The sequence below is a fragment of the Talpa europaea genome (genome assembly GCF_964194135.1).
Source record: "Talpa europaea genome assembly, chromosome: 16".
Lineage (NCBI taxonomy): Eukaryota > Metazoa > Chordata > Mammalia > Eulipotyphla > Talpidae > Talpa > Talpa europaea.
The window spans coordinates 50,166,693-50,185,500 of record NC_140084.1 but is presented as its reverse complement, the minus strand read 5'-3'; the positions used below and the strand labels follow the sequence as shown (position 1 = coordinate 50,185,500).

The 18,808-nt window shown below is 60.4% G+C and overlaps 2 protein-coding genes across 2 annotated transcripts; one reads left to right on the top strand and one right to left on the bottom strand.

Moving 5' to 3' along the window:
• Window positions 1-355: 355 nt before the first annotated feature.
• On the top strand, window positions 356-3,337 carry LENG1 (leukocyte receptor cluster member 1; the record flags this gene model as incomplete). Its single annotated transcript, XM_084257137.1, has 4 exons — window positions 356-487; window positions 1,479-1,658; window positions 2,241-2,503; window positions 3,121-3,337. 4 exons carry the CDS (start codon window positions 356-358, stop codon window positions 3,335-3,337), a joined length of 792 nt encoding a protein of 263 aa, XP_084113263.1.
• Window positions 3,338-3,358: 21 nt separating this feature from the next.
• CNOT3 (CCR4-NOT transcription complex subunit 3) lies at window positions 3,359-14,074 on the bottom strand (the record flags this gene model as incomplete). The annotated part of the gene is made up of 17 exons (XM_084257136.1): window positions 3,359-3,744; window positions 4,931-5,056; window positions 5,578-5,710; window positions 5,964-6,162; window positions 6,257-6,356; window positions 7,791-7,989; window positions 8,873-8,996; window positions 9,069-9,444; window positions 10,817-10,873; window positions 11,270-11,403; window positions 11,495-11,714; window positions 12,844-12,939; window positions 13,043-13,171; window positions 13,392-13,481; window positions 13,591-13,665; window positions 13,887-13,954; window positions 14,050-14,074. 17 exons carry the CDS (start codon window positions 14,072-14,074, stop codon window positions 3,646-3,648), a joined length of 2,250 nt encoding a protein of 749 aa, XP_084113262.1. The 3' UTR covers window positions 3,359-3,645.
• Between the last annotated feature and the right edge of the window lie 4,734 nt (window positions 14,075-18,808).

Below are 18,808 nucleotides of genomic sequence, written 5' to 3'. Positions count from 1 at the left end.
CTCTCAAACTTGCGCACGGAAGTCCGAGGGGCACAGGCCAATGAGATGGTGGGCAGGGAGACCGGCAGGCGAGCCAGCCAATCGGCAGCCGAGCCCGCTAGCGTCGGGGGCAGGGCCACTAGTGATTGACTCAGACCCGCGGGAGGAGGCCGTCGCTAGGCAACATCAGAGCCACGCGAGATCCTGGCGAAGGGAGGGGGCTTCTCAGCCAATCAACCCGCCCCGCACCCGCAGGGGGCGTGCCAGCGGGCCCGGGCCAATCCCGGGCGAGGGGGGAGCGGCGGGACGGGGCCGCGCCTCACCAATCGGAAGTGCCGGGAGGCGGTCCTGCCAGGCCGCGGACTCCTCCGGCGCCATGAATATCTTGCCCAAGAAGAGCTGGCACGTCCGGAACAAGGACAATGTGGCCCGCGTGCGGCGTGACGAGGCCCAGGCCCGGGAGGAGGAGAAGGAGCGCGAACGCAGGGTGCTGCTCGCTCAGCAGGAGGTAGGCGCGGCGGCGCGGCGGCGGGGCGCCCGGGCGGAGCGCGCAGGCGCGTCGTGGGGGCCGGAAGTGGGGGTGCGCGCAAGCGCGGGGCGCCCGGTGCGGATGTCGGGGCCGGGGACCTGCGACCACCTGCGCCGACACCCCCTCGACCGCCTCGCGCCTCGGTTTCCTTCACGCGTGTGCTTCCCGTCGCCAGAGCAGCACGTGGCACAGAGTAGGAGCTTGATAAGGGACTCGTTGCGAGTGTACGTGAACCCTCGGGCAGTTCGAGGAAACTGAGACCGGTTTTTTTGGTTTGCACCCCCGTTTGTTGAGCCCCTGTACTGTGCGCTCACCCCGTGCAAAGTGCTTGACTTGGCGGATTCTCTCAAGCGCCGTTCGTTCCTGTAAAGGCGCGGGGGTCATTAGGCAGAGACATGAGATGGTGCCAGAGAGAGGAAGCCACTTTGCAGGGACCACAGTGGGACAGCCAGCCCCGCCCCATCTGGGGAGACTGTTCCCTGACCCCCCCCCCCACCACCACCATTGCCAGAGACTTTCTTTATAGCGCCTAACGTGTTCCGTTTACACTTAGCTCTCCGTCCTTTCAGGTAACGTGATCCTCGACGCTGTCTGTGTGGTGGTACGGATTTTAAAAATTAATATATCCGTAGCAGCTCAGATTTTTCCGGGCTGACTTAGAACTGTCTGGAATAGAAATCGCTTGACCTGAAATGTATTTTGGCTGCCTTCACAGCTGTTCTTACTGTGTTACAGGGGCTGGGAACCCCTCTGGCTTACTGTTTGTTTGATCTGCAGCTTACAAACCCAGGCATTCCCTTACTCCACTCTCACCAACTGGGGACATGGATCCTTCTGGGCTCACAGTACCTCTGCTTCCTGTAGCCCCCAGCATCATGGACTGAGATTTCCTGTGGTTTGCACTAGATTTGCAGTTAAGTTGAATCCCATCTTGGCTCTCAGTGTACTGCCTCATTTCTTTTCCCTCCAGGCTCGCACAGAATTCCTTCGGAAGAAAGCCAGGCATCAGAACCCGGTACCTGAGCTTGCAGCAGCAGAGGCGGGAGGCTCAAGTTTTGGCCCCGTGGACCTCTTCCGGGAGCTGCTGGAAGATGGCAAGGGGGTGACCAGAGGCAATAAAGAGTATGAGGAAGAAAAGCGCCAGGAAAAAGTAAGCTGGCTGAGCCCACTTCATCAGCAGGGAGAGTACCTCAGGTTGTGACACCATGCATGTGGGGAGCAAGCAGGCTGACAGAGATTGTGGAGAACGTGAACTGTAGTCAGGAAGCTTCTGTTACTGCCATCCAGGCCTGCACCGGGCTCAGTAGATGCTGGAGCCCCCAGAGGTCTCCACTCTGGTGGCAACCCCCACAGCGATTTGGTTGGGAGGTGGTAAGAACTTGTCAGAATTTAAATTAGGCCCTGCCACTCCCTGGCTCACAGGGATTTATTTCCCATCGAACTCGGCACTGGCCTTCTCACATCAGTCACTCCTCTGCTTTGCTTTTCAGGTTTTCTCCAAGTGTCTCCCAAGTTGCATCTCCTGCCCTGTCCTCCCTTTTCTGGGCTGTTATAGAACCTGCCATGCCCACAGGGCAGGACCCCATCTATGCTGATCTGTTGTGTCCCCATTCCTGGCAGTTGGCTCAGTGACTGCTTTGGCCTCTCCAGCAGCCTTGAGTATCCCCATCCAGGGCTCCCAAGGAAGATACACTTGAACTTTACACTCACTTCTATTTTCTAATTCTCTTAGGAGAAGCAAGAGAAAGCTCTGGGCATCCTGACGTACCTGGGACAGAGTGCAGCGGAAGCCCAGACCCAGCCCCCTTGGTACCAGCTTCCTCCAGAGCGAGGGGGTGTCCCATCTGGCCCGAGTCGAGATGACAAAATCAAGAACCACCTAGACCCTCTGCGGGAGATGCAGAAACATTTGGGGAAGAAAAGAAGGCCCAGCAGTGACAATGGGAGTCGCAGCAGGAAAGAAAAGTGGGCACCTGAGAAACAGCAGCCTAAAGCGTAAGCAGGAAGCTGGGTTCCAGGCCTGGGGGGTGGTTTTATAGGCCCCGAGGGAAGACTGTGAGCTGAAGGCACTAGGCCAGGAGCTGACTGGGTGAGTGGTTCTAAGAATGTGGCCTGTTGACCCCCACTGTGCCCGACTTCCCTGCAGAGGCGTTCAAGCCTGTTTCCATAACACCATCCAACCTTCTCAGATTTGTTAAGCGCAGAGGGGTTTGTTCCTGCTTGTCAGAGCAGCCAGGGGAGCATGTACTTGTGTTTTTAAGATTTCTCAAGTTTCCTAATACGCCAAACATGGCAGATAAAACCGAGACAGCTCTTTGGGATCCTCTACTTTTAGACCAGAGTTTGAGAACAGGGTTAGAGTAAAAGGGCTTGTGTACCAGAGTGGACTGTTGTTTCCTATATGAGAGACTGAGGCCCAGATGGTGCTTGGTATCCTACAGCTGGGTTAGGGAGGGACACCCAATTGAAAAGACGGGTGAACACAGGATTGCAGAAAGGGAGGCCCTGATCCTTGTACATGGGTGAGGGGTCTCACCTGCAAGTTTCATCAACTAAGAGGCAGGCAGGGGGTCTGGAGGACCTATTTCTGACCTGGCTTCTCTTCCCCCTAGATCCCCTTCCCTAGAGCAGCTCCGAGCTGAACGTCTTCGGCGGGAAGCAGCCGAGAGGGCTCGGGCTGAGGCCCTGCTGGCTGGGGTCAGAGGCAGAGTGCCCCAGGAAGACCAGCCAGAAGAGGAGACAGATGATCGTCGCAGGCGATACAATTCCCAGTTCAATCCCCAGCTGGCCCGGCGGCCCCGCCGACAGGAAGCCCCGCTTGCTCACTGAGTTCTGGGGTGGGTACAGGAGAGGCCGCTGCCGCCAGCCTTCATATAAAACTATTTATTCATAAATATTTTCCAAAATGAAAATAGGTTTACCAAAAAATGTCCCTCACTGGGGAGGGGAGGAGGGGGCAGCCCTCGCCCCCCCAGGATGGGGCTGAGAGGAGAAAGCCTCCCAGCCCCCTCCCTGCTTCCTGGGGGAGGGGACTGCCCCAAGGCCTAGGGCCACCCCTGTCTTCCAGGGCAGGGCCCTCACCTGGGCAGGGGGATCAGCATGCGGGGGAGAGGGGAGGGCAGTGGGAGGGGCCGGTGTCACTGGAGGTCCCGGTCCTCCAGGTAGCGGTACTCAAAGGTGAAGCCTTCCTTCTTCCGCTGGCCCCACTTCTCGTAGTCAAAGTAGATGTAGGTGCCCTGGCCAGGGGAGAAGGCGGTCAGTGAGTGGACGAAGAGGTGGCCGGGGATCTGGGCCAACTGAGACAAGGGACAGTTCCTAAGGCCTGGCTGGGCCAGCTTCTCCCTGCAGTGCTCTTCTTGGGTGGGAGATGTGACCAGCCTGCTGGAGAAGCTGCAGAGGTCGTGCCCAAGGTCCCAAGGCTGAGAGCGAGGCCTTGACCTGGATACATGTACTGAGTCTTCCACGGATGATCAAGACTCCTGCGGCTTTTTGGGCTACCGAGCATTTGACATGTCCTAGCATTTAGTCTTCGAGAAACGTTGAGACATGACACCACCCTAGAGTGGAAGGGGCTCAGGAGAAAACTCTGGGGATGGGGGTTTTCTTGGTGAGGGTGTAGTGCGGTGTGGGACTTTGAAATGTACTAAAGTGGAGGATGACTCGGACCAAACCAGGGTGGGACAGGAGGCTGCATTTAGTGTCAGGACGTAAGTGGGAGCAGAGCTGGCCTCGCCATGAGGGTTAGTCTGAAACGCTCCAAGAACTTGAATGAGGCAAGGGGAAGGGACTGAGCCCTGAGGATAGGACTGTCTGGTACTTGGCAGGTGAGTAGCTGGTGGAAAAATCCACCGTGGACGCACCAACTAACAGTAATCTGAAACGAGACGTAACGTCCGTGACGCTCACTAGGTAGCAGGCAGCACTGAGCACTCACATGTTATTAACTCGTTTAATCCTCATGACTGCAGGTACCCAGTCCTATCACCCCATATTTACAGAGAAGGAAACAGACAGCTGCAAGTAACGCCCAAGGTTACCAGTGAGATCTGGGTTCAAACCCAGGTGGCCTGGCCCCAGAGTGTTGTGCCAACGGGAGGTTCAATCAATGAACCAGCTTTCCCTTTTGTGTCTGCCAAGCCCCCGCTCTGCTGGGGACTTGTGGGACAAGAGCCAGTCTCAGGCACTGTGCAAGGGAGCCGAGGCTCGGGCAGGAGACACCACACCTGCTCGTGCTAACGGAGGTGTAGGCCGAGGGGGGCTGGGTTGGGGCTGACGGGACAAGGAACCAGCCAGGTGCACAAGGACGAGACCATGTCCCAGGCAGAGCGGTGGGCCTGAGAGAATGAGCTGGGGTGCAGGGGGAACTCTTCCCCTGACTACCCCCTGAGGTCAGGGGTGTGGGGTATGGGAAGGGGCCCTCACCTGCTCAAACTCATCAGTGATGGTCTTGGGCTCCTCATGCCTCTGGAACCACATCATGTACTTGGTGTGGAATCGCCACGACTGCTTCTTCAGGGCCTTGGCTGCCAGGTACTGTGCCTTAGTGCCCTGGGGAAGGAAGGGCAGAGCAGGGATTAGCAGGCCCCTGAATGGGGAGGGGGCCAGGGCACCAGGGCTGAACCTGGGCCCCACCACAGATGGAGGTTAGGCTGGATGGGCCTGGGGCACAAAACATACCGATGCTGGCCAGAAGAAACATGAGACTGAAGAGGGAATGGCTTTCAGAGACTTGCAAAAAGAAACTACTGTGTGAGGGGAGCTAAGGGAGCCGGTTTAGACAGCTCCCTGGGGGGGTTCCACAGAGGCCTAAGAATGTGCACTGAGCACCTGCAGGGACAGCTGGGACCTAGCAGGGTGGGGGCTGCAGGCCCTGGTGGACTGACCTAGCTCACTGAAGTGGGGCCTGGGGCAGGTTTGGTTTGGTCGGGTCCAGGTCTGGGGGACAGGGTAGGGGTTTGGTCCCGGTGGCCGCAGTGGGACACCCACCTCACCCCTCTAGCCCGAGGGGGAACGGCGGCGGTGGCGGCGAAGCCGGGGGTGCCGAGGCTGCCCCGGGGGCCCTGCTGTACCTCCAGATAGTAGAAGATGAAGAAGAGCGTCTCGGTTGACAGGCGCTGGTAGAACTCCACAGTGTCCGAATGCGGGGGTGGCATCTGGTGGTGGTAGGGGGGCGTCGGACAGGGATTCCGGGGGAGGTACTGCCTGCAGGGGAATAGCAGCATTGGCGCGTGTGCCCACTAGCCACCCGTCCCATGTCCCAGCACAGCCTGTAGGCTGGGAGCACCTGATTACCTCCACTCGGTCTGCTCAGTCCCCACTGCTGTGTAGAGACCCATGCTGATGCCCATTGTTCTCTGAGCCCAGCACGCACTCCTGAAACATTGCCCGGCAGCCAGACCCCCAGTCCAGACTCCTCCCTCAGGTTCCCGGTCCTGCCCCTCCTATGTTCCCTTACCGGATACGCTCGGAGTCTGAGGGATGGGGCATGTGGTGCCAGGCGGCCTCTTCCATGGCCTGCTGGTAGAGCTGCTCCTTAGTGAGGGGCACAGGTCCCAGTGGACACACCCCCAACGAGAGCGGTATGTTCACCTCTGACAGCTGGAGGGGTGGCTGGGCCGAGGCTGGAGGGGCCGACGTGCTGCTCAATATGATGTCTGCAGGGAGGGGTGGGGCCAGGCCCCTCAGGTGAGGCCAGCTCAGGACCAAGCCCTCCTTGCTGGTCCACACCCACCGTGCCCGGACCCTCACCTCGCTCAGTCAGGTGCAGTGTTGGCACAGGGTCCTCGATGCCAGAGCTGATGGCCGCCCGCTCTGCCATGGACTTCAAAGAGCTCAGAGGTTCGGGGGCCTGTAGAGGGAAGCAATGCCTGGCCTCAGGCCCAGAGAACGTGTAGCCGTCTGCAAATAAGGATGTTCACCAAAGCACTGCAACAGCAAGGGAAGCCAGGCACCAACACCCCCAATAGTGGTGCACGCCGTGTGTGGTCTTGCTGGATGATGCTAAACACATCCAGCACATTACAACGCGCAGAAAAAGCTGCTGCTGTGTGTCTCCAGATCCTGTGGTACCCGCTCCTGAGTGCACCCCAGGGAACACCAACACACTGGCCAGCTGCGACACTGCCAAGACCCAGGGGCTGCGCTCTCCTCTCTGTCTCAGGCAGGCTCCCTCCACCTCCACCCCCACTCCCCTGCTTGGTAGAACAGGCTGGGCCACCCGCCTCAGGTACCAGGGACCCACCAGGTCTAAACAGTTTCCCCACTCTGGAGGGGTCCCTTCCTGTCTTCCCCAAGTCCCAACAGCCCAAGTGTTCATGCCCCACCGCCCCATACTCAAAGCCCTAGGGACTGTGCCAACATCTGATCGTGTCCTTTCTGTCAGACGTGTTCCAGGCCCGTGGCCCAGCCTTTAGGTCACTCTTCCGATGGCTGCACCACTTCTGAGACTCTCAAAGCTACGGACCCCCTTCTCCAGAAAAATGCACACACCGCAAATTTCCTGTGCACCGTACTCTGAGAATGTCTTCACTGTGGGGTGGAAACTGTTCTAAGAGCCTTCAAGGGCCACTTAGCTTCCAAAGACACCGTGTGTGAGGGGGGTGTGTGTGCGTGCTCTAGACGAAGGCAGCACTCGAGAGCTGGGCAGCTGGGCGCACTCGCCCTGCCTCCCGTGAACCCGGGTCACAGCACACTGGCCTGGAAACAGCCCCCCAACACATCCTGGGCCTCAGGACCCCCACCACGGCCTGCAGCCCTGCACCTCCTCCCTCCTGTCTTACTGCCAGGTGGGCAGCGCTACTTCCTCTGACACTGACCCCAGCTGCCCTGGGCCCCACCGCCCCAAGCCTTGCAGGGCCATCTCCCAAGTTGGGCCAGATGTGCCCGCGGGACCACCATGCCCCCACTGCCTCCTTCCCAGCACAGCACATAACCAGGAGGGGCCCCGGAGGTCACCTTGACTCGGGACTTAGGTACGTCAAGGAAAAGGGAAGATGAGCTGGAGAGTGGCCCAGGTGCAGCAAGAAGCACGGTTACGTCTTAGGAGAAGGGAGATGACGGTGCAAACCCAGAGAGCAAAGGAGCAGGGCGACAGTCCAGCGGAGTGGGGGAGGCCCCCCAGAGAGCAGAGGGAGGGGATGGCGGGCAAAGGAAGACCCAAAGGAAGAGCAAGTGTGTGGAGACAGGCCAGAGGGACAGTGCCAGGGGTGGAGAGGGCAGGTAGCGGCCTGGAGGGACAGGAACATTCAGTGCAAAGCTGCAGTCCAGGACACAGGAGGCCCACCTTGATCTCCGGGGCGGTGCTGAACTGCGGAGGGCCGTTGAGCAGGGCGCCGGCCGTCTTGGCCTCACTGAAGCTGGGTGTTGGGGAACTGGGAGGGTTCACGGGAAGTGGCACTAGGAGGCTGGGTCCCCCAGAGTTGTTCCCTGAGCCTGGGGCAACGCCCCCAGCCCCCGTTGGGGCTGCCGCACTGGGTTCCTTCCTGGGGAGAAGGGGAGTCGTCTTCAGAGGAGGGTCGCTGAGAGCAGGGTGGAAAGGCCTGGGAGGTCAGGGGCAGGGTCACACAGAAGAATGCAGAGACAGGCCCTGCCGGGGGCAGTATGAGGGACACAGATGGAGAGCGGGGTTCTGAGCAAAGGTGGAACCAGCCTTTGAGACCTTCCCCAGAGCCCGTCAAGTCAAGTGGTGCTGGGAGGTGGCAGGCAGAGAGGGGTCTCAGGACGCTCCAGAGCGCACACAGGGCCCAAGGACAAAGGAGGGGATGGCTCCTGAGAGGTTCACTAGGGGACAGGCCTTCTGGAGTGATCCGCAGAGGTGTGAGAAGTGAACGTTCCAATCGTGAAATCATCCACCTTGGCTAGAGAGCTGCAGGCAGATGCCTCTTGGGGTGGCTCCCCGAGAGCCTGGGTGAGGTGGCCCAGGTCCTCCCTACACGCCACACAGGAGGTCGGGCTCTCCTGATGGAATGGCTGGACGCAGGTTTGAGGCTATCTGGGAGGAAGGGAACTTGGGATCGTCTATTGGGAGAAGTGGACACTGAGCCCACCAACGGAGCAGGTGAGCCTGGGGAAGGGAGCAGACACGGGGAGGCGGTGGAAGACTAGGGCTCCTCCAGAAAGAAAAGCTGTGCCATCCAGCACCAAGGACACGGGCCCTGACAGCAAGCCCACTGGACAAGGGGTGTCTCTAACATTCCCAAGAGCAAATGTCCCAGCCAGAAAGAAGTGGGAATGGAGCACCTGACCGGGGGGGGAAGGCCCAACTGGCAAGGGCAGGGCCTGTATCCTGGAGATGTGGCCTCCATCAGGGCAACCCCAGTCTGTGCCAAATCCCCGCCTCCGACTCTGCCGAGGTCAGACACTCACGAGGTGCTGGAAGGTGTGTTGTGGGGGCCCGTTGGGGGGCCCAGAGCCTGGCTGCCAGTGTTGTTGCCCCCACTGCTGCTAAGCACCACCTCTGCCGGGATGTCTGCCACCACTGAGCTGTAACCTGCGAGAGAGACAGCATGAAGGAGGCCATCACGAGCACCCTGGGTGCCTCCCCGCCAGCCTCCCTACTTACTGGTGGCGCCATTCTGCTTGCCGGTGCCTCCACCGCCACTGCTGCTACTGCTGCTGCCACTGCCGCCTCCACTGCCGCCGCCCCCACCGGGCTGGACGCTGGGGGGCCGGGGCTGGGCAGTGCTGGGCCCACTGGGAGCAGGTGGGGCCACAGCTTGGGCGTAAGGGGCAGGGGTGCCTGAGTTGTGGCTGGGGGCTGGACTGGCCTTCGGGCCCAGAGCACTTGGGGGTGCTGTGGGGGTGGGGGCCCCATTGTTGCCAGAGTTGGTGCTCAGGGGAGCAGCAGGCGAGGGACCAGAGGAGTAGCTGGGCGGCACGGCTGGGGACTGAGGGTGCTGGCTGCTGTGGACTGGCTTGGAGCCGTTTTTGGCTGGAGACTGGTGGGGAGAGACGACAGTGAGGGCCTCCGGCATACACTCCTCACCGCTCCACCTGGCTGCCCAGGCTGCCTCCCCTCTGAGGCCTGGGTGGTCTCCTCCCCCTCCTGAGTCCAGGTGCACACCCCTCAGGTGCACTCTAGCTCACACCGGTCCCCACGCCTGCCCCACGTGTCCCCATGCTGTCTCTCCAGGCCGTGACACACAGCCCGCTGTAGGCACAAGAAACCACCCACTCCAACCACAGCCACAGCCTCTACATCCCAGGGACGCGGTGAGCTGTCGGCCAGCGTGCAGGAGGGAGACAGCAGAAAACCTTTTGGTCATTGTGAACGACACTTGAGGGCCACGAAGCCAGTTCCTGGGGCCGCCAGCCACCCATCAACACCAGCAGGCAGAGGCCGCAGCATATGCGCACGGCACCCCGCTGCTGCGGACCCCCTCGGGCTGCTGTCCTCACTGCTTCCCGATGGTCCCCCTGACTCATGGGCACCAAGTGGGATTCACAGCTGACTCCTTCCTGGCACCAGACCTGCCTGCTCACAGATCCCACCCCAGCCTCAGGGGCCTCAGAGGGCCCACCTAAGCACATGGTTCTCATGCAGCAGTTCCCTGAGGCGGGAGCTGTCAAGAGGACCCAAGGGATTCGGAGAAAGACACTCCGCAGAACGCTTCCTCTCTGACACTCAGTGAAGCCCAGGCCTTGACAAGCCCCCACCCCAGGACACCTGCTTGACCCCGAACCACAGAAAACAATGAACTGTTAGGCGATGAGACCTAACTAGGGGTACCCAGAGGGGGAAGGACTGGGTTAAATCGGGTCAAAGGCTCAATGTGTTGAGGATGGACAGGACGTGATCCCAAGGTGGTCCAGACAGAGACCGACTTACCACGCGTGCCTGAGACCCACGTAACACTAGAATCAACATTACTTCAGTTAAACTAGCAAAGTAATTTAAAAACCTGTCTGATTTTTGACCTGTAACCACTCAGGCGAGTTGGACCCTTTCGGAGTTGATCCCCAGGTCTGGGCCCCTCAGTCTGCACCCCTGCTCACTTCTAAGCTCTCACTCAGGAAGCCAGCAAGCAAGCATCCACTGCCTAGGCCAGGAGCGGCCCCTTCTCCTGTGCGCAGACTCCACTTGCTTACGACCCCTCGGGGGCAGCACCCCCTGAGCGCCCACCAAGGTCTGAGGCACCCGTGCCTCCCCACCACAGCACCTGTGGGCCATGCCTGCCCCTGTAACTCGGCAGGCCCCCAGGGCAGCACTGCCTCCTGACACATCTGTCCCCAAAGCCCCACACTCGTGCCCAGACAGGCTTCAGGGAACCGATGAATGAGTGACCATCCTGTCTGCACCACTGGACCCACCTGGCTGACTTCACTATCCGTCGAGCGTCCCCTCTTCTTGTCATCCTCAGAGTTCTCCTAAGGTGGGAAGGAGGCACTGTCAGGCACCACGTGACCTGCATCAGCTGGACCTGGCTGACAGGCCGTGGGCCCCAAAGTGACGCAAATACCTAGGCTCTGATCTCTACGGAAGCCTAAATCCTGCAGCCCAGGAGCCGGCGTCACTGCCAGGCCCCGCAGAGTCTAGGAACCTGCTGTCCTCAGGGAGCCCAACCTGACCCCTGCTTCCTCGGGTCCCTTCACCATTCCCTCCGCCACCAAACCCAGGACCCACACGTGGCTCTGGCTCGCTGGGATCCCCAATCTCTCCAGCACTTGGGTGGAGAATCCTGATGATGAGACACGTGCCCACCCTGCTTTTCGGCCGTCTGAGGCCCTGGCCCAAGCACACCGCTGTGGCCTGCGCCTCCTCACCGTGGTGCAGTTGGCTGGACTGGGTGGGATGGGGGAGCTGGAGGTGGTCGAGGTGGGTGTGCTGCTGGACTGGTTGAAGATCTCATCCTCCATGTGACTATGGCTGGGGGGGGAGGTGGCGACCAGCGCCTGTGCTGTGGGGGCAGGGGGGCGTGCTTAGCCGGGCTGGCGCCCGCCCCCAAGCCCACCCCGCCCTGTGTGCTCCAGGTCAGTCCCCGGCCTCACGAATGTCCTCGAGGTCCAGGTCGTCATAGAGGAACTCATTCTCCTCAAAGTCAGGATCCTGGGATGAGTCGACATAGTACTCGACATCGTCCTTGATCTTGCGGATGGCGTCCACCAGGATGGAGTCGTTGTCCAGCATGCGCAGGATGGTCTCCAGCATGCGCACGTGGTAGCGGTGCTTCTCGATGTGCCGCTTCAAGCCCTCAATCCGGTCCTGCTTCTGCTGGCGAGCCCAGGGCCAGGCTCAGGGGCCGCAGGACACCTGCCCAACCCCGCCTGCCCCACAGAACCCGTCCTCAGTCCCTGACCCTGTGAGGCCCAGGGGCCCACTCCAACCCCTCCGGCCCTGAGCAGTGTGGTGTCTGCCCAGCCCTCAGGCACCCCTCCTGAGATGCCCCAGCGCCACCCTACAACACCTGACTGCCCCCAACTCTCCATGCAGTCTCCACCTAACTGCTGAGCCACCCACCAGGTCTGACCGCCTTCTGGTAGATGCACACACCACTCCTGGTCTGCCCTAGCAGTGACAAAGAGGGCTCCCCCGTGGGGGTCCGGGAGGCTTGTAATCTTTGTCATCCCTGTGGTTCCCCACCTATGGGCCCTAAGGGAGCCCACATTCAGAAGTCAAGCTCTGAGGCACTCCAGGTGCCTGACTCCCATCCCTAGCCCAGTCCCTTTAAGGTCTGACATTTCAGCTCCAATATCAAATCCTCCCTCTCTGTGAGGACCTATTTTATTTCCTCCCCAAGCTCATGGTCCCCCAACCCTCAGTCTGAGACCCCCACACTCTGGTCCACCTCCTACATCTTGAGGCAGCCCCTGCCCGCTCTTGCTCCCTGTATTTCCCGTGCCAACAGGTAAACAGTCTGCACCCCTCCAGACCCACAGCCTATAGCTCTAGGTCTCTGGGAGTCCAGGTTACAGCACGCAGCCTCCGGCACGTCCGGACTACTGAACTCCTTAGGCCAATGAAAACACTTCTCCACATGGCCCGTGTACCCTTATTAAGCCCTCCCGAAGTCCTGGGGCCTCCCATCTAGGACTGTGGGGCCACAGCTTCAAACCCTGACCTGTCTGCCCATGGTGCTCACCCTTCCACTCAGCAACCCCCTCCAAGCCCTCCTCTTCCCGATGGTCCCACTCTGTGCCCAGACACCAAGGTGGAGCACTGAGGGGGCCCGCCTCCTCCCTGCACCACACCCCTCCATCCTGCCTCTTGAATCCCTTACCCCAGTGCAAGCCTGGCTTCCTCAGGAGCTCAGACCCCCAACTCCCACAGGCCCAAAGAGCTAGCCCCTCCTGCTTGCCAGCCTGTCTACGTCGTCTGAGTGCTGGGTCCCCCCACTCACATCCTTGTCACCCTTCTTCTTGCGTGTCTGCACTGACAGTGACTCCACTTCACTCTCAAACTGGTCCACCTGCATGTTCAGTGTGTCGATGGTATTCTGGGGGTGGGCAGGGAGGGGGTGGGGAGAAGAGGTTAGCCAGAGTGCCTTCACATCCTGGCTCAGGGACCGCACCCACCTTCTCTCCTCCACCCCAACACACCGTGAGCCACTGGCCGACCTCTTCCTTCTCCTTCTGGGCGGGGTCCACCTTCTGGGCCAGGCCCAGGCCCTCCTTGCTATAGGCTTTGGTTTTGGTCTCTCGTTCCACAACTTTGAACCGTTCCATTTGCTGTGGAGAGTGCAGTTGGCAGGGGGCTCCCGCGGGCAGGAGAGGAGCTGGCCAAGGGCCAGTGGACGTGCAAACCTGATCCCACTCGGCGCCAAGCCCGTCACCTCTCCCCTTCCCTTGGCGCAGGGACCTTGCTCTTCTCAGGACCTCTGAAGTCTGGCTGTCCTACCTCTGCCCTCTGGGGACCCAGGAATCTGACCACCAGGCCCTGGGCGCCTACCGTCTCAATGAGCTTGCGGTTATCTATGAGCTGCCTCTTGTCCTTGATCTCGTTGGATGCCACCCATGTCTTGATCTGGTCCCTCAGCCGCTGCAGATGGGACAGACTTCCTTAAGACTCGGAACTGAGGCCTCCAACCCTTCTTCTCCCTGCTCCCTCCACCCTCAGGACACAGGAATCCAGGCTCCAGCCCCCTCACTTGAAGCTTCTTAATCTCCTTCTTCAGGTCAGCCTCATACTTTTCTTTCTGGTTCGCATTGGCTGCATTGTGGAGCTGGGGGGAGAGAATCCCGGCATCAGGCTGGGGCTGGCTGCCCCGCACACACTCCAGAGGTCAAGCTCCAGGCTCTCTCCCCCAAACCCACCCGAACTGCTCCTCCTAGGTCCTCAGTACCTGGACACACAGTACCCCATTCTGGCTGACACCCAGAGGGGAGGCATTTGCTATGCTCTCCTCCTAGAGACCCAGTGTTTTGGGGGTGCCCGGGCACTTACCTTCTGCCAGATATCTTCAAACTGCTCCACACCCTCGGACACTTTCTTGAGGCAGCGATCAATCTCACCTGGCCAGGGAGGAAGGCAGGCTATTAGAGGCCTGTCTGGGAAGCAGGCATCCAAGAGGAGATCTGAGGGCAGTGGGCAGTCCACCTCATCATACCCTGGAGTTTGCGCTTGTCCGCCATCTTCCCTGCCCTACAGACGCCCTCTCTTCATACTCCCTTGAAGACAGACGCTGCTGCAAGAATCAGGAAGGAGTACAGTTAGTCCCTAGTCCGAACCCAGACATGGACTAGGCTGGGGACAGTGGGCCATGTGGAATCGTAAAGATGTATTTTCTATCTAATGACAAAGACGAGGCCCAGTTCTCCCTATACTGCCTCAAGTACCCACAGAAGAACCCCAGAAATCTGCTGAAAAGATACTTTTTGTGTGCCTCTGACCCACAAAGCGGACAACTCCTAGAGCACGGAGTACCTTTTCCCCAGAGGACACTCAAATGCAGTTTCGAGCAGGAACCCATCACTGCCCACAGCCGACTGCTGGGGATGAAAGTATTAGGAACCACACTGCCTATAGGAATCAGGGACACAGGTGACCAGAATTCTGGCAGAGGTATCCCCTCAGACACATCAGGGGTAAGGCTGTCCTCTCAGGCACATCAGGGGTAAGGTTATCCCCTCAGATACACCAGGGGAAAGGCTATCCCTAGACATATCAGTGGAGATTATCCTCTCAGACACCCCAAGGGACAAAGAGAACCCACAGCGCACGGCTGCGCACACACACATGCATATGTATATGGGCTGTAGAGGAGGCCGGAGGGAGGTCGGGCTGGATCTCAAGCAGAAGAGGGCCTCAGCCCGCAACGAGTTTATTCTGGGACAGAATCTTAAAAGAACATCCTTAACCTAAAGAACCTTACCCAGAAGGGTTATAGAGGTCTGGGGGCAGAAGATCACACCCAAGAGAAGGCCGGGAGAAGACGACTCTTACAAAGACAAGAGAGTGAAAAGGGGGCCTTAGCTGTGAGTGAGCTGACCTGCAACCGGAAGGAATTACGCATCAGAAGACTGATGATTTAGGCTTGGGAAACGTAACCCAGCAAATACTCGATACTCAGAGCAGCAACTTCACCCTAAAGGAAGGTATTGGCAACCTACAGGGGACTAAGCTAAAAGGGGAGGTAACAGGAGCGTTAGCCTAGGGTAGAAGCCAGGTATGGATAAAAAGAAAAAAAGCCCCCAAAACTTCACCCAAGGGGCGATGACATCATCACACAGAGGCCAAAGAGAAGCAGGGCTGAGGCGCAGCTACTCCCCACCCCTGTCCAACCCAGGGCGCTGTCACATACGTGAAGGCCTGACACTGAGACCAGGGGACATACGGGTACTATGGAGAGAGACAGTTATGCCAAGAGAACGCCTGTGGTGCCAGCAGAGGCCATCCCACAGAGGGGGCCTATACTGCAAACATGACGCTCTGACACTGGAGGAGCTGCCACCCTACAGACCCAGCGCAAGGCCATCCCAGGACAGCATGCCAACCCCAGGTGAGGCATACCCACAGGGTCTCACCCACAGGCAAGGCAACAGCTTGAGAGCAGCAGTCTAAGAGGGTGGAGAGTTTGCTATCGACCACTGGACATTTGCAGTGTGGCCACAAAACAGAAGGACAGAATTTCCACTTTCAGTTTAAAATCACACGTGGCTGGTGGCTACATCCAGCACACCTGGGCACAAGAGACCCAGAGACCAGGGCAGGTCCTGCACCCTCAGGAGGCTGTCCCTGATCTCCACAGGGGCCCATTTGTTACACGGCAGGTAGGTGTGACCCCTCAGTCCTCCAGAGACCAGCTGGGGAAACGGCCACACTCAGTCAGGGCGAGAGCCACATGCTAGCCTCGGGGGCCTGGACAGAGCTTGACAGAGGAGATTCATGGGAGGCGCCGTGTGGGCACTTAGGGGCCTGGCCCCAATGCTACGTCCTGCAGGCACATAGACCCAAACTGTCTTAGCCCCAATACAGAGAGGCCCCTACCCCTGGGGGGAAGGAGGGGAACAAGAACCTTAAACAAGAGCTTGTTCTCACTGACCTCCAAGCGCCCATCACAGGGGCTCAGTCCGGAGAGAGCAAACACCCAGTTCCTACCCCTACTAGCGCACTGCTCTCCTTAAGGGGGGTGGGCAGGACACCCAGCCCATAGGCAGTTCCTGCCCCACTCCCGAGAGGGGAACAGCCGGGCAGCTGGCAGTCCTGGAGCACGGGACGCAGATTTCAGGGGAGAGCAGTCTGAGCTTGGGGGATGGTGGTTCCAACAGAACCTCAAAGTACCAACCTGACGTGGGGGAGACCACTTCTCCCTGGAGCAGGGCAAGGGCCGTGGCCCGGAGCCCTCACCCCTAGACAGGTAGCCTAGCGTGGGCAGGAGCTGCAGTCACAGAGGCCACAGCCCCTTGAGAAAAAAACTCCACATCGAGGGCCCCCCAGCAAAGAGCCGGAGAGAAAGGAAGCTGGGGCTGGAGAGGCCACCACAGACAAGATCCATGCGTACAGGGCTGGCAGCCCACTGATCTAGAAGGACCCACCAAGGTCCCCAGGATAAGGAACCGAGGCAGTCCTGCTCTGAGACAGGCAACCTGCTCAGACAGCACCAAGGAAGCTGGGAATCTTGGCCTAGGCAAGCAACCAGAAGTTCCAGGGTGGGGGAGGAGCATGCGCCAGACCCACAGGAGTCAACAATCCTAAAAGGAAGGGAATGATGGGACACCACCAATAAAAAAGCACCCAAAACCTCACCGAGGGGTGATGACATCATCACACAAAGCAGCCAAAAAGAGAAGCAGGGCTGAAGCGCAGCTACTCCCCACCCCTGTCCAATCCAGGGGGCTGTCATGTCCCTAGAGAAGTCTTACGCCATGGGAGTGAGGAGACCTGGGCTGCTGGGAGGCCAGGGGCAATCCTTAACTAGGGGTGCTGCCCCACCACAGAGACAATCTGAAACCCTGGAAGAGGACAGTTACCACCCCTCTGCGGTGTTCAACACCAAGGGCTGGGAACCCCACCTTGGAAAGTTACACTGGAGGGATCGTCCTAGGAAAGACGACAGTGTGTGTGGGGGGATCTTTTCAAGTCAGGGACACCTCACAGCACCCACAGCTAGGAAGCTCTGCCTCCCCAGAGCGGGCAGAAGCTTCAGTCCCATACACGGAGACCACAGGAGGGTTGTTGGCACTTTAGTCCTTGACACCCACTCCTGAGATGGTCCTTTGCCCCACAGAGGAAGGCTGGAGAAGACAACACACAACTCCATTACCAAGGCTGGCAGAAACCTTACCCGAGGGAAGGCAACACAAGAAAGTTTCCTTACCCTGGAGAAAAACCACAATCTGCGCCAGAAAGGCCAGGAAACTCAGGTCTAGGAAGTGGGACAATTCTAGGGGGTTCCAGCAGAGTGGGTGTGGCTAGGGCTGATCTCCAGCTCTACTACTCCTTACACCAAGAGGTGCTTAGTGTCCACCACACATCCAGTGAGGGAAGGACAGCGGGGGGGGGGGGCGTAGGAACTGGCCCCCACAAAAGACTGTCACCCGCAGTGGAGGATGTGAATGGGGGTAGAAGCCACAGAGAAGTGACAGCCTCCTGGTGAGTGCGGCGGACAAGGTGTCAAAACACCTGTCCCAAAAGGGTCGCGGCAGTAATCTTGGGGAGCGGGAGTGTGACAGCCCCTGCAGGGGAGACTGGTGCTCAGGAAAAGGGGCGCTCGTATGGCGCACGAGAGCGAGACCGGCACAGAGAAAGCGGGCGCTGGGGACGCTGAGCCTCCCCAGGCGCCTGACCCCAGGGGTGTTGCTGCCCAGGCCCCCGTCCCCCGAGTGGCCTGGGCCGGCCGGAGCCGGGGGCCGGCACCCGGCAGGCAGACAAGGGCTCTCCCGGGTGGGCTCTGCTCAGAAAGCGCGGCGGAGACCAAACGCCGGGTCAGAATCAGAAGGCGGGCGGCGGGGAGGACGGTGCCGGGTGCCGGGTCCCGCGGCGGGGGCCGGGCCAGCCGCCGCCCGGGGGCTCCTCCCGGAGAGGGGCGAGCTGCACGCCCAAGAAGTGGAAACTTTGCGCCGGCTCCCGGTGGAGCGGGTTCCCGCATCCGGGGAGCTCAGCCCCCGGCCCGTCGCCAAGGACCAGAGACGCCCCGGGACCGGGAACCCGGCCCGCCGCCCGCCAGGTCCCGGCCCCGCCGCCCCCGCCCCGGCCGCCCCCCGCGGAAGGGGATGCAGCCCTCGGGCCCGGGGCGCCTCCAGCCCGGGAGCCGAGCCCGCCGCGGAGAGGGGCGGCGCCGCGCACACCCCACGGGCCGCCGCGCGGGGCGGGGGTCGCCGGGGCCGCGGGGGCCGAGGGGCGTGGAGGAGCCGGCCGGCGGGCGGCCATATCGCGACAGGCGGCGGCGGGGCGCGGGGGCGGCGGCGGGGCGCCAGGGGAGGGGAAGGGGCCCGGCCCAGTCGAGCCCGACGCTCTCACCACAGGAGCTGGCGCCGCCGCTGAGGAGCGTATCGCGACAGGCGGGGGAGGCGAGCACCCGCCGCCTTTTTCTCGCGCCCCAGGCCCGGGTGCTATCGCGATAGCGGCGCGGAGCGGAAGTGGGGTGGGGGTAAATGGGCCCGGGTGGTTCTGAAGACGGGGTCGGGGCTCAAGGGAGGCCGCGGCGTCTGCCGATGGCTCCGCGGAAGCTGACCGGGCCCGGTCCAAGATGGCGGCGGCGGAGGAGGCCTCCCCTCCTCTCTTCTCGCCTCTGGCGCCGGCCCGCCCCCCAGCTCCGAAAATAGGCCTCTCATTGCTCCTGCCGCACGTCGCTCTAGCCCTTCGGGCGTGCCCCATTGGTTCTTGTCAAGGATGCGGCCGGCCCTCTCTGCCGGATTGGGCAGTCG